The 15,262-nt window shown below is 42.9% G+C and overlaps 1 protein-coding gene across 6 annotated transcripts in view; it reads left to right on the forward strand.

Moving 5' to 3' along the window:
• The first annotated feature begins 7,929 nt into the window (after nt 1–7,929).
• HP1BP3 (heterochromatin protein 1 binding protein 3) overlaps nt 7,930–15,262 on the forward strand; it is a 35,107-nt gene continuing 27,774 nt past the window's right edge. For 2 of the 6 annotated variants that reach the window (XM_030876142.2, XM_070045843.1), the window contains exons 1-3: nt 7,930–8,052; nt 13,106–13,301; nt 13,737–13,836. In XM_030876142.2, coding sequence (XP_030732002.1) covers nt 13,206–13,301; nt 13,737–13,836 — 196 coding nt within the window. In that variant the 5' untranslated portion in view covers nt 7,930–8,052; nt 13,106–13,205. Of the gene's footprint in view, nt 8,053–8,452; nt 8,599–13,105; nt 13,302–13,736; nt 13,837–15,262 lie in introns of those variants that run through there. The other 4 variants (XM_030876151.3, XM_030876161.2, XM_030876181.3 and 1 more) reach the window with 4 other exon arrangements.

A 15,262-nucleotide genomic window follows, 5' to 3' on the forward strand; every position in this document is an offset into this window, starting at 1 on the left:
ACTGGTGATGTTTAACCTTGATTACATGGTTACGGTGGTGTTTGTTAGGTCTCCACTCTAAAGTTGTTTTTCTTTTCCCCCTTTCTTACTTTGGTCTATTTGGAAGCTAGTCACTAAGTCTAGCCCACATTGAGGGAGGGAGGGTGGAATAGGAGAGAATTAAGCTCCACTTCCTTCCTGGAGTTGGAGATACCTGCTTATTATTTCGAATTCTCCTGCAAGAAAGATTTGTCTCTTCTATTTGTTTCTTTATTAAGTCGTGTGTAAATACACACACACACACACACACACATATGTATAACTATATTATATATATACATATATATCAGTGCAGATTCATGTATATTTATCTTACACTTTGAGTTATAATCCAATACCACATTGTTTTGTCACCCAGATTGTTCCAGCTTTGGCCCTGGGAGCTCTTTCAAGTAGATTTATGTGTCTCTTCGACATTTCTTCATCTGTTTGTTTTTAGAGCACTTACTTTGTGACAGTACAAGATGCCACTGGAGTATCTTGTATTTTTGTATTTTTCCTGCCCTGGTCATAGAGTCCGTCATTTCTTCAAGGAGCCTTGGTTTCTTTTAGGAGAATAGTATTTAGAAACCAAGATCTGGGCACTGGGTGAGCTCATTACTACTGGGGTTTCTCTGCTTCTAGTTCTGCCAGCACTGTAAACTCTTTTTTTTTTTTTTTTATTCTGAATGTGAGCTCTTGCCAGTTTCACAGGAACACTGACTTTTTACAAATACTGCTTCATTTTTTATGTGATAACTCTGGTACCCAAAAGACTTCACCCTATAGACATTACAATTATGCTTTTGCTCACCCTATGTAACAAGAAAAAAGGATTAGAACTATTCCCTCTCTTTCCCTATTATGATAATTTGTTTTAACTTTCCCTTAGCTAGCAATATTCAGACAGTCTACTAAAGTACCATATAGTACAGTGTTAAAATCTTACCTGAGAGACTAACTCAATTAAATTATAATAATGGAAATTGCTAAATAACCAGAAGTTAACTGGCAATGGAAACCACTGTACTGCATATCAAAATTTGATGAGATGCAAGTAAAGTAGTAGTACTTCGAGGTAAATGTGGTGTCTTACATTTATTCAGGAAACATGAAAGAGTGAAACAAGTTAGGCCATCGAAGGAACCAGCTGAGTAAAAAACATGTTACCTGAGTGGATAGCAAGAGTTCATATAGGAAGAAGTTGTATGCTGTAGTGGAAAAGAGATCTTGACTAGAGCTAGGAGACTTGTGTTCTGATGCTAATGCTACTGTTTACTGCTAATTTGTTCACTCTCACTTGTATGGGCCCCCACCGTCCTCTCTAAAAAGGGTTCACTCATGCCAACCATATGAGCACATCCAGAATCACTTTAAATACTGTTTACCAAGCTTAACAGTGAATTAAGTCTTGGTGAAATAGGATATTAAACTTTTCGAAGAAGTAAGAATATCAAGATTTTCTGAAACTTTCAAAACAAATGACCATCCAGCAGTTGAACTTGTTCTACCGGTGATTTTCTTTCTGACTCTTCTGAAATATTTACCGCTTGCTAATCAAAATACGTCTTCTGACCTGAAGTCCTAGGAAACTAACTATCTTTGCCAAAGCTCTAATGGTTGTCCTATCTTAATTGCTTCCTAGAACATAGAATAACGGGGCCCAGCATTGTTGTGTGTTAGAATCACCTGGGAGTTTTCAAAAACACAAATCCTGGGACTCCACCCCAGACCGGTTATTTCAGACTCTCTGAGGATGAAACCTTGGCATCATTTTTTTTTAAAAAGTTGCCTAGGTGATACTAATATGAGCCAGGGTTGAGACCACTGTGGAATGGTGAAAATAACCTGATTTACCAAACAGTTTAGAGAACAATTTATATTTTCAGTTTTTTTTTTTTTAAGTTTCAGTCATGTTACAACCTTTTTCACATCTTCTTTGTTCTTTTGGTTTTTTTGGCCACACCACATGGCATTCGGAACTTCCCTGAACAAGGATCAAACCCACGCCCCCTGCAGTGGAAATGCGAAGTCTTAACCACTGGACCACCAGGGAAGTCCTCTGATATTTTAAAAATATTTTTAAACTGCAAGGTGTTGGTTGGACACACAAATGTGGCATTACAAATGGCACATGTTTTGAAAATACAGTGCTATGAGAGCATATAATGGGTGCCCTGTGTAAACTGGGGGGTTAGGGGATGCGTCCCTCAGGAAGAGAATTTCAAACTGAGGAATCTAAAGAATTAAATAGTTAAGGGGGTGGGTTCAAGTAGAAGGGATCATGAGTGCAAAGGCTCTGTGGTAGGGGGGATGCAGGGTGTATTTGAAAAGTGAAGAAAGAGTGGCAGGTATGGTGAGAGTCCGTTTCATATGCAAAAGTAGAATTTAAACATGTCCTGTGACAAATTAATCCAGACAAACCTTCTCTGGGCAAATGGGTGAAAGAACTTTTTGAAAGTTGCCGTATTCTCTCAATTTAGTAGAATTTGCTAGAGACCAACCTTGGTTGGTTTTCTTATGTTTTGGGTTTTTTTTAATAAGTTGTCACCCAGTAAAAGGAATGGCGGTACTTTTAATCATTTCCAGTCCCAAAATTTAGTGGATGGGAATAACTTCTGGCTCTTTAGAATGAACAGTTAAGTTTATATCTAAGATTAAGATTATCTATAAACACCATGCACCTCATAAGATTGTTGTGAGGATTAATTAAAGGAGATCAGATAAAGCCCCCAGCATCCTGACTGGAATACCTGGGGCATGTCCTCCCTGTGTCCAATGTTCTTTTTCTATCCCATTCTACAACCTTAGTCCTATTCAGCTACATACAAAATTAAACTACACTACCTTAAAACCCATACCCCCTGCAGCGGAGCATGGAGTCTTAACCACTGGACCGCCAGGGAGGTCCTTCCATCACCATTCTTTTTGGAACTTCAGGTTTGTGTTTTTTTAAACAAATGGATCCAATTTCATAATTCTGACTTTAAAAATCTGTCTTCTTTTCAGTCATAGATTTTGATTCATGTTTTCCTTTAAATTACTGGGTTTTATTGGGAAAACTTTCTTCCCCTTTAAGCATAAAGAAACTTTCTCAAACTTCCCCATAACCACGAAAGAAAGATGTGTTATGGTGACCAACTCATTTTGCTGGGATTTTCCTGGTTTAAAACCTGAACGTCCTGCCTCCCACTAACTCTCAACCTCCCCATCAGTAAACCCTGACAGTCACCACCCTAGGTGTCATTGATCTGACTCTCACTTATCTCTGGCCACCATCACAGACTTGGTTCCCCTTCAGGCATCTTCCCGCAAATATGATTTGCCTTTTAAGACACAAAGTAGGAGTGGAGAGAGAAGAATAGTACTGTTGGCAAATTTACTTCCTGTTACACTGTCAAAACTGGATATATTTTGATTTTTAGTAAATCTGATAAATGAGTGTCTCTATTATGTCTAAAATGCGGTTGTCTTGCCTCTGGTGTTTAAAAGGGGTAAAAGATGGTTCAACACATACAATTCCCAGAGCCTGACATGAACCAGGCTTGAAAGCAAATCCTTTTGCTTTCCCTAGAGATGGCAGGACTAAGTACCTTAGGGACCTTAATTCTAGGTTCTAGTTCCCACTGAAAGACACCTATAATAACATTCCCAAATGTTTTTGTTCCTTTGAAGGCTGAATTGTAACCTCAATATGTCAGATGCTTCAAACTTAAAGGGTTGCTTTTACTTTTTTTTTTTTTTTTTTTTGCGGTATGCGGGCCTCTCTCTGTTGTGGCCTCTCCCGTTGCGGAGCACAGGCTCCAGACGCGCAGGCTCAGCGGCCATGGCTCACGGGCCCAGCCACTCCGCGGCATGTGGGATATTCCCAGACCGGGGCACGAACTCGTGTCCGCTGCATCGGCAGGCGGACTCGCAACCACTGCGCCACCAGGGAAGCCCCAAAGGGTAGCTTTTAAAACCCTTATCCTCAAAATGACAGTAAACTCTTGGCACTAACACTTTTCAGACCCTCTCAAGGAGCTAGAAACGTTGACTCCAGTTGAACACCGAAGGGCTAATGACATCTAGGACAGAGGTTTTCAAACTGTGAATGACAAAATTAATGGATTACAACCAGCATTAAATATATATATATAGAGAGAGAGAGAGAGAGGGAGAGAAGGGGGGGACATACGACAGAAAATGTTATTTTGTAAAATGTATTTGGTTTTTATATTCTGATCTATGTATGATCCTTTATCCAAAACGATTGGGATCAGACATATTTTAGACTCAGAATTTTTCAGAGTTTAGAAAGAAGTTTTTCAGTTCGATGACTGCTATGCTGAATAGAGTTAAAATTATTGCCACCAGTGAGTAGAAGAAAGTGCAACATCATCAGAGGAGGATCCAGGGGTGCTGCTTATCTCTAAACCAGGGTCTTGGCCTCAGATAATAACAAACAATAAAAGAGAAAACCATTAAGGGGGTGGCAGTAGTGAAGTAATATTAAATCTCTTCATCAGTCTCCACTTTCTGCCTAATCATATAAATTAATTCTCTTACCATCCCTTTCCAAGCTGCAGCCAAATTGAGGGCCATTTCCAGTCTTTCTGGCTAGAAACCAGAAAAGTCAGGTGACCCCCAACCCTACCAGGACCATACCTTCTTAAGGGATCAAAGCTCCAGCCTGGCTTTTGGTTACTGCTGTGTGAAATTGCAAGCCCTTAGCCTTGATTTGTGGGGAAAATGAAGATCAGGCTTGCTAGGAACAGAAACTTCCCTCCCCACCAGGCAATCAAGAATTATTCTTCAAACATCTGTGTTAACACGAGGTGGAATGTGAGTAAAATAGGTTGATGTATCTTTCATGCTCAACTTTGTGAGGCAGTGTCCTTAGCTGTGGTCTGGAATATTCTTGGAATCTGCAATTGCTTCAACTTCCTCTATCCTTATGCCTAAATCTCCAAAGTCACATATTTTGCTTTTCTATACAAAACAAGACCTTTTAGCCTAACAGACTTAAGTATCACTTAGCTTTAAATTTGAGGAATAGCAAAAAACCTATTACACTGACAACAGGCCATGAAGTCTGCAAAGCTTGCTGTATGCTAAAGTTGCAACAGTGACTTGGCTTCTGAAGAAAATGGGTGTTTTTGTTGAAAACTAGAAATGATGCAGTTGCATTTTGGGGACTTTTTTTTTTTTTTTTTTTTTTTGTGGCACGCGGACCTCTCACTGTTGTGGCCTCTCCCGTTGCGGAGCACAGGCTCCAGACGCGCAGGCTCAGTGGCCATGGCTCACGGGCCCAGCCGCTCCGCAGCATGTGGGATCTTCCCGGACCGGGGCACGAACCCGCGTCCCCTGCATCGGCAGGCGGACTCTCAACCACTGCGCCACCAGGGAAGCCCGACTTTTTAAAAAAAAAAATTTTTTTTTTTATACAGCAGGTTCTTATTAGTTATCCATTTTGGGGACTTAACACTTGCTTTTCTAGTTCACAAAACCCTACATTTCCTCATGTTTCTGGGACTCCAGAGTCACTCCTGTAAGCTGGTTGGCCCTGGGCAGAAGTGTGAAGTCATCACAGACGACAGCACGTTTACTCCTTTCTCTCTCCTAGAAGCTCTTCCTCTAGTCAGACACCCAGAGTTCTTACTCTTCTGATCCCTGACTGTCCAATGGAAAGCTTTAGATTCTCAAGTTCAGAAGTTAAAACAATGAATTCTGAATTATCAGTTTGAGACCTGTATGTTAGCTCTCCTTGATAGCAGCACTTTAAAATTGCTATAGAAGATGGGCTTCCCTGGTGGCGCAGTGGTTGAAAGTCCACCTGTCGATGCAGGGGACGCGGGTTCGTGCCCCGGTTTGGAAGGATCCCACATGCCGCGGAGCGGCTGGGCCCGTGAGCCATGGCCGCTGGGCCTGCGCGTCCGGAGCCTGTGCTCCGCAGCGGGAGAGGCCACAACAGTGAGGCCCGCATACCGCCAAATAAATAAATAAATAAAATTGCTATAGAAGATATTAAAAGGAGTGAATGGTGGAACTTCAGGGACTTTGATATCAGTCAGTGTGAGAGGTCTCTATGCAAGAGGGTCTTACTGGTGCTCTGACCATAAACTCCACACACTCCATAAGAACTGAGCTGCTCTTAAACTTGCCAAGATGTGTGTTCCCTCGGTGCAGAACATCAAACAGCCTAACAGCTTAAGTAAAGGGTGCAAAATTCATCATGTAAATCTGTTTTTAACAAACACAATTGAATGATGTTTTTACTAGTATAGCTCAAAGAAAGCCAAGTGAGATAAACTATAAAACCATACTCCATGGAGTCTTAACTCGGATGTGGCTAAGTATAAAAAGCAAAACTGACCAGATGTTACATTTAGCAGAGGTAAAATGCCTCAAGCAATATACATGTCCAATAAAAACTTCAAATCCCTTTGGAAGTGAAAAACAGCTTGACTTCAGTGAGTGGTAGCTTTAGTGCATGGTTGGGGGGCGGTTGTGTGCAAAGCGCCTCCATGCGCACACTCTGGAGAAAGAATTTTTTCAGGGTTTTCCCTCCTTGGGTGTACATGTTGTAAACAACAGATAAGTTGTGTGTGTGTTTTTTAAGCAAAAATCTGTGGAGTGGAGAAATCTAGTTTGCCCTTATCTGTGTCAGCTTCTTGCATGAGATGGGGCTAAAGACATTTCCGGGAAAAAGAAGAAAGGTAGGACGTTTTAAGCATATGAACACATAAAAATGGAAGAGTCTTTTAAAAAGGAGACAAAAGATAGAAATGTTGGTAAGAAAGGAAGTGAGCAGGGTGAAGTTTGGGCACAAAATGACCAAAACACCTTGTGAACATGTTTAATGGGACCCCAGAGTGCCAGGGCATTGGTAATGCCATCAGGACATTAATGGTAACACGCACCTTGTAAGGAATTTTTGGTGGTGGTGGTTAAATTTTTATATACCTCCCTTTGGAACTGATGGAGTGTATGGCTGTGCCTGGGAAAGCTGGTGAGACAGTTAAAGTGCTAATGGCAATGCCAGAGCCTGAGGACTGGACTAGCAAGTGCTTAAATGGTTTCGTAATAAAACTTTGGGATGACAGGCACATGCATTTGAGTGCTAGTCACACTGCTCTGAGCCTCACGGCAATTGTAGTGTTTATTATTTCCCTATATCATTATCCGAACCCCCTCTATCCGCGACAAAACACCTACTACTTTAGGTACATCGTATTTTCCCAAACCGACTTTGAAAAGTTACATTTTTAAACAGTACGTACAAGCCGAAGTACGCTGATACCAACGTAAAATGGCAATCCAAAGGCAATTCCCTGTTTTCTAATCCCACGGTTTCCTTGTTGAGAACCGTCCCTGCATATGCAGATTAGGGAGCCAGGGAAGACCGTTTCATTGATTAGAAAATCAACTTTTACAGTTCTTTTCCTGAGTTATTACGCTACCCTGTACTGTATGGATACTTAATGGGAAAGAACGTGAGGTACTGAATTTTCCGCTCTCTGGGTTTCTAATTATTCCAACCGCCTTCAAAGAAGTGTAGTTCTTGTGCTGTGGCTAAATTCAGAAGCGGGAAATGCCAACCCCTCTAAAGGCAGACGGATCGCCAAAACCAGGGACTGAACCAGAGTAGAGAAGGGTTAAGTGAAAAGAGTGCCCTTCCGAGAAACCGAAACCGCATCGCCCAAGCTAACGGGCGCCACCCGAGAAGCGCCGGGTGGAAGGTACGAGGATACACAGACCCCGCCCGGGCATCCCCACATCCCGGAGCGCCCTCTCGCGCCCCTGCGCGCCCGACCGGGGAGGCAAGCCTCGCGCGCTCCCTCCGCTCCCGCGGGCTGGGGGTGCGGCCGCCGGCGCGCGCGGGGGCGGGGCCGGCTTGGGGGGCGCGCGCGCGGGGCCGCGGGCAGGGGGGCGGGGCGGCAGAGCTCGGCGGCTGGGCCTGGAGGACAGCGGCGGCGGAGGCGACGAGCGGCAGCGGGAGCGGCGCCGAGAATCCTTGCGGGACGCGGGCGACAGGAAGCGGGGAGCGCAGAGGTAACTCAGGACGGAAAAGGCGGGTGGGGAGTGGGTGCGGGCCCGTTGGACCCCGAGGGCGAGTGGCGGAGGCCGCTCGCCCGGGGCGCCGACGCCGCTACCCGAGAGGAGGGGGCGGGGCGCTCGCGTCCCTGGAGGTGGTGCCTTTTGTCTGCCTTCCCCGACCGCTCCGCCCCCTTCCCCTCCCCCCACTGCGACCTAGCCCCCTGCCCCTCTCCTGGAAGCCTCCTCCGGGACCCTCTCGCGCGCGCGCTCCCGCCCTTGTTTTGTTTGGACTGGGGAGGTTGGGGAGCTCTTCCCTGATCTAGGGCCCTGCGTCCCAGCGCGCCTGCGCCAGCGTCCTCCCGCCCGCTCCGATTGGCTGAGGTCTTGCGCATGCTCCCGAGGCCCGCGGTGGGCCTAGCTGTCCGCTCCCGCCCTCCCCCTCACCCCACTCTCAGCGGTTTTCGGAGCCGGTTCGAAAGATGCCGGCGGCGGTGACTGGCTGTGGCGAACCCGCCCCCCGGGTTCTCCGCCCCCGCCGCCGCCATTACGGAGCTCCCAGCGGTGAGTTCGCCGAGCGCTGGGACTCGCGGTCCGCCGCCTCCAGCGTCGCGCGGGCTGGCGCCGCTCGGGTCGCGGCGTCGGCCTCCCCGCGCGCATCCCGGAGCGGGCGCTCGAGCTGTCAGCTGCAATGAGCGCGCACCTCGGTGTCCGCCGCCGCTGAGCTCGCCGCCCTTTGCCTCGCCGCCTTCATCCTGGCTCCGCTCTCGCCCCCGCCTTGCGCTCGGCGCCGCACCGGCCGCTCCCCGCCTTTGTCTCTGCTGGTCTTTCTAACCGGTTCTCTCGGCGGTCTGGGCTCGGTGTCAGCTGTTGGCGCCCCTGAAAAGCCTTTGCTGCTGCTGCCGCTGCCGCCGCGACGCGGGCCTAAGCTTTCGTTTTCCCGTATGGCTTTCCTAGAGCTTGTTAGTCACTGCTCCTTAGGTGATGTGATTTTAGCTAAGAAAGTCAAACGTGTGAATAGGGGCGTTTGTAAAGAGTTGGAGGCAGGAGTGGTGAAGTGAGAGGCCCAGATTTGAGATTTTGATACCGAATTGACCAATGTCTGTGACCGAGGACGAGTCACTTAACCACTTCGAGGGAGTGTTCACCCCTGCACAGAGGAGGGCCAAGGTGAACTTTACCGCCCTTTCCGCGTATACATTTTCTCTCTGTTGTTTATCATGCTTCCCGACTTTATGTTACATTGAAAAGTGAGAATTTAGTTACAAGTACAGCTAGGAATTCACCTGGGACTTTATGGACAAAGCTGGCCTGTCTTAGAGTGAAGTTACACGTGTCTAGTTTTATTTTGGAAGATAGCTTAGTTTTGTTTAATCTGGCATAGGCATAAAACTGTTAAGAACTTTTAAAATTCTTATTGCTCTTTTTAAAAGTTTAGTGTAATGTGTTTCAAAGTAGAAGTAGCATTTTTAGAGGTTATTTTTGGCCTTGTTTTTAAGCTTAATTGGAAGATTGAGGGCAAGAACTTGGAGAAAGTGTCCTGAACTCTTCGTGTATAGATGAAAATCCTAACTCTTTAGCCAGTTAGATTGTGCGTGCCTTAGGAATAGATCCCTGTAGTGTCCATAGCATCTGTGCCCAATATAGACACTGATATATTGAAATACAAAAGTGAAAAAGAAGTTGCTAGCTAATTATACGCATGCTTTTTGTGACATTACCTGTTAAGTCTGAATATAGTTAAAGATTTTAGATTGAGAACAACTTGATGTAATCAGTGCATAGCTAATGATATTATAATGTATAATGTCTTGTGTACATTTTATGGTAAAATATGAAATAATACTTTCCCTAAAATGCGTACTTTCAAGGATATCAGTAAACTGAAATACATTGTTGAACTACTTATTTTTCTAGTGCTTTCTCAATGTAGAGAAAGTAAATTAAAACTGAAATTACGGACTTTCTACTTTTACAACCTTTTCTTTATTGCCTGCATTTAAACAACTTAGCACTTCCCTTGACGAAAGCAAATCTTTGTTATGTTAATCTCACATTAAATTTTAAAAACAGGTTGATGACCACAGAAAGACCACATAAACCACAGGTAAACTCAGATGGCACATATAAGAACCCAGATGAAAAACTTATTCAAGTTTCGTCTATTCGTTCTTTCACTTAATAAATATTTGTTAAGCACCTGTTCTGTGCCTGGCATGTTTCTTAGGCACCAAGTATGCAACAGTGAACCAGCCAGATAAGATTCCTGCAAGGAAACAAGTGTGGCAGCCTAAAAGTCTGATCATTCAGAAATGTAGCAACAAAAGTTAAATTAATGAGTACCTGTGATGTTCAGGTAGTATGAATTAACCATTCATATAGTTTTGTTAGCTTTGTGATGAACAGTGAACTTATGGAATAACTCATTAACCAACCTATTATAAAGAAAGTGCTATAGGGCTTCCCTGGTGGCGCAGTGGTTGAGAGTCCGCCTGCCGATGCAGGGGACACGGGTTCGTGCCCCGGTCCGGGAAGATCCCACATGCCGTGGAGCGGCTGGGCCCGTGAGCCATGGCCGCTCAGCCTGCGCGTCCGGAGCCTGTGCTCCGCAACGGGAGAGGCCAAAAGAAAAGAAAGTGCTATAGACTGAAGCCTTAATTTTCATGACCTTTATTAAGGAAATACAGAGCTGAGGCAAACGTTTCTTAATATTTATATTAAATTTTAAATATTTAGTTTTATTTTTTAAGTGTTCTTCACACTTGCTGAATATAGTAATAAGTACTGTCAGGTGTCATTGTTCATTCAGCTTTTTTCCCCAATATTTATCCAGCACCCAGCATGTGCTGGGCATCCTTCTAGGTGCTGGGAATACAGTGATGAATTAGTCCTAGCCCTTGTAATGCTTACATTTCACTGGAAGAGACACATAATAAAAAAGTCAATAGACGTATGTTGAATTACAGGTGGTGTTAAATGCTATTACAAATGCCATATGAAGAAACCTGAAAAAGAATAAGAAGGATAGGAGGGCTTTCTGAGGGGGTGACACTGAGCACAAATCTAATTGAAGTGTCTAGGAAAAGAATGTTGCAGTGTAAAAGAAGAGCATGTGCAAAGCACACACTGAGGACCAAAAGATGATCTGTGTGTTTGGAGTCAAGAGAGTAGAGTGATGGGTGGAGTAGTAAGGGGTGAGATTACTGAAATAAGGGGGTGTGGTGATGGGGAGGTTTTAAGCAGGAAAGTGTCAGGCTCTGTTTTTTTTGGTGGATGCAGCCAGGAAGATTGGCAAACCAACATTTCTCAGTTATTCCACCCTGGGCATACTTCTTACCTGACCTAATTTAAACTAACATTCTTGTCCTCAGGTTAATGATGTCTAATGTCTTTATGGACCATGTACTTGTTGCCCTGACTTCAGTCAATTTTGTCATCTTGGCATTGAGAGTAGTTTCCTTTGCACCCCCACTCCTTTTCTAAAACCTGTTTGTTTCAATTTTGAGCAATTAGTAAATATAGAGTTGACTGGAAGGGTTTTGACTTTTTTTTTTAGTATTTTACTTACAGGGAAAATATTTTTTAAAGATCCTCTATGAACAGACTGCTGAAGGTTTTGCTGACTTCGCAGTATCATTTTCAGCCTAGCTAGTATTATCATGGGTTAAGAAAGATGAATTCATTAGCAGTATCACTTCACCAAGAATAACCTGATCATGAAGTTTTACTTCTGTATGGTATTTACATGTAAAAGTGTCATCAGATTTGCTTTTTTTTTAAATCAAGGAAAATGTATTATTATGTAAGTTCTAGTTGGGTGAGGGAGCAAGTTTATGTATTGAAATTATTCCAAGATAGACTTTTAGCTTTCACAAACCTAAATAATGCCCTTAAACCCAACTTTTCACAAATGAGAAAACTTTTTATTTTTGTGTTTTATAGTTGTTGAAGTGAACTGCTATGTGAGCATTTTAAGTAGTTTTTGTAACAGTTAATAATTTTTAAATATTCGTGGATATTCCTAATTTACTCTTGAATAATAAGTTTTTAGCATATGATCTTGAATTCTTTCAGCTGCCTTTCATTGCAGTTGACGGATAGTTCACAAGTCTGGCATTGCTCTTGGTGTTCCCATAAAATGGTTTTCCCTGTAAATGTGAAAGCGTTCTGTATGTTTGGAGCTTCAAACTATTACCTGACAAATTGAAAGCTCTTAAATTCCTAGACAGGGTTAGAGCTTAAAGTAGAAGCTGAATGACTAGTCTGCTCTTTCCCAAGTCTTCATTAATCTTCAGTAGCACAAAGATCTAAATGCCTAACTGATTATTTTCTTAAATTTTGGAAGAGTTTTTATATAAAATGTTACTGAGGCCCCGATGAGGATGGGCGGGGCAGAGGGTATTAATGATCAGGTAAATTTGAGTGATTTACATGCGTTTTATTTTTAAATCTTTAATTTTGTTCTTTTGTGCTGATTTTACTTAACATTAGAAGTATGACAAATAAGGTCTTAGAGGCATATTTATTCTCCTAGGTGATGGTCTGAATTTGCTTTTCTGAGTCTGGAGGCTCTTAGACTGTCATGTTCTTCAGCAGTATTTTTGCCCTTGTATTACTTCTCTGATGGAGATGGAGTTAAGGTTACAGTTAAGTTTCCTGACCCCTTTGAGAACAGTAACAACAATAGCCTCTCTCTTTAGTAAACTGATCTTTGAGTAAACATTGACTAAACTATTTCTAGGTCTCCTTATTCTGTCCTTTCTGAGTTCCTGATACTAGCAGAAGGGATGGGGTTAGGTTCCTTATGAGCTTTCTTGTCCTTGTTGCCTTTGTTCATGTGGAAGGTGCAACAGCTGCTGTGGCTTGTGCATTTGTCTTAGTCGCTGCTTTTACATAGTCTATATTTTGATAGTGATTTTATCTTTCTGAATGATAACTGACTAAGTCATCTGTCGCTTAACTATAAGTTTTATAGTGAATTTTTTTTCCCTTTGGATGTATATTAAATTTAGACGTTTTAGTTTAGTTTTGTTTCTGTTAATCTTCACACCAGGTCTTTTCTGTGCTTTAGGTTGATTCTTCACCACACTGAAACCACTAGGAAAAATCCTTGTGGTTAACAGCAGAGGCTTCAGAGTGTAACCTGTACTCGGGCCTAGAAATTATTTTAAATGGCGACTGATACGTCTCAAGGTGAACTCGTCCATCCTAAGGCACTCCCACTTATAGTAGGAGCTCAGCTGATCCACGCGGACAAGTTAGGTGAGGTAGGGGCTGACACAGTCTTGAAGCTTCACTCTTGGATCAGTCCCTGACTTCAGGCCCTGCTGGGTCCTTCTTGGTACCTGTTCCTTCCTCTACTTGGGGGAGTCTGGGTTGTGAATCTGAACAAATCAAGTAGATACAAAGTTCTTTTCATCTTCCCTTTCCCCTCAAACTCCTGAGAAAACCTAAATTTATTCCAAATCAAGTATAATTACTTATTTCCATTTGAAATTCTAGCTAAAATAAAATACATTGAAAAGTACTTCTTAAGAATCATATTTCATTTCAAAAAACCTTGTTAAAAGTAATTTGCATCAGATCCTGGAGTCGACTTGAAGAATTCTCCTACATCTTCTGACACCCAGTTAGGCCCCTTGAAAAAGAGAGAAAAGAGAAATTTTGTTTGCATGTGTGATTATGGCCGTTTCTTTTCTTAGAAGGTAGAAGATAACACCATGCCGATTCGTCGAGCTGTGAATTCTACCCGGGAAACTCCTCCCAAGAGCAAGCTCGCTGAAGGGGAGGAAGAAAAGCCAGGTAAAGTAAAGCGGTGGACAGCTTCAAAAGGCAAAAGTTTCTGCTCCAGTTTGGAGTGTCCCATAAATTCCCTTGAACTTACTTGTTCTTTTTTTATGCTTCAGTGTTTGGGGGGAGCATTTAGAGAGAGAGGTGGTACCTGTTGGTATGTCATTTCTAGACCATGTGGGCAAAGAAAGAATTTCATCTTGTCTCTAAAGATTTTTAGAAGGTGAAAATTTCATGTTCTTGGAATTAAAAAACAGAAAGATGGTTGGAGAGAACAGGAATGGTCGAAGAGTAGCTTCTGGGCATACAGTGTCATGGGGATGAAGACCCTGGAAGAATGGAAGACTTGGGCCTTCAAGATGGACAGCGGAAGGCTCAACCAGAAATCATCAAGAGGCCTCAAGGGAGCAAATGGGCGATCAAAGCATTGGTTTGTAACTTTGGTGTTGGTGGAGAGAAGATTGGCCAGGCAGATGTGGGAACATAATAAATCAAGAGAAAGGTAGAACCGTCAATCTGGAGCATTCGCGTTCCTTCATGGCACCTCTAACCACTTCTGCAAGTGGAACTGCTTTTCTTGTTCTTGTGACCTTTTTCTTTTTCTTTTCTTTTCATTGCCAGGGATGAGCACATGGTGCTGTCCCTGTCGTGGCTGTTAGAACCAAATATTTGCTGACCAGCATATATTACCAATAAAATAATACATGCACCCTTGATGCCTTTATCCTTAGTGCACTAGGGATCTGCTCTTCTCCAGCTGAGCATGGATTTTGTCTCAGAATGCTCAGACGAATACTACAAGCATTTGGGGTACTCTGGCCTAAGGCAGTGAGGAGACATGGGAATCAGCATATTAAAAAAAATAATAGTTGCTGGTGAGTTGAGGGTAGGTTATTTTTTCCAGGACTGAGATAAGCCACTTGATGGCCCATCTTGAGCCGCACTTAACAGCCAGCTGAAGTCACTAAGTCACTAATAACGTGAGTTTTCAGAATACACCAGAGTGTTCAGGTGTAAGGTATTAGAAAAGTCAACCGAGAATTTATAAAGGACCAGTAAGACACTTCACAAGTTGTGTTTGCTTATCTTATCTCTGTCCCATTATAGTATTTTGTACATGAAAATAATTGGACTTCACTCATGTTGTAAATTTTATAAATCCAAAAAGGCATACACAATAGTTCTGTGAGTTGGAAACATTGTCTCATATGTAACAGTGTCTCATTATCTGTTGAGCAATTGAACCTTTATTAAACCGTAAGCTTTAAGAGAAAATAATGTGGAATTTAATTTGTAGCCCTGCTGTTATGGTAAAACTCAGTAAACGGTCTTGGCTTTTCAATTTGTTTAGAATAAAGCAATGTAAAAATAAGTAAACATGACTAACTAAAAGTAAGTTCTTACAGTTAGGTCGACCAGTTAGGTCAGATTGTTGGGG

The sequence above is a fragment of the Globicephala melas genome, chromosome 1 (genome assembly GCF_963455315.2).
Source record: "Globicephala melas chromosome 1, mGloMel1.2, whole genome shotgun sequence".
Lineage (NCBI taxonomy): Eukaryota > Metazoa > Chordata > Mammalia > Artiodactyla > Delphinidae > Globicephala > Globicephala melas.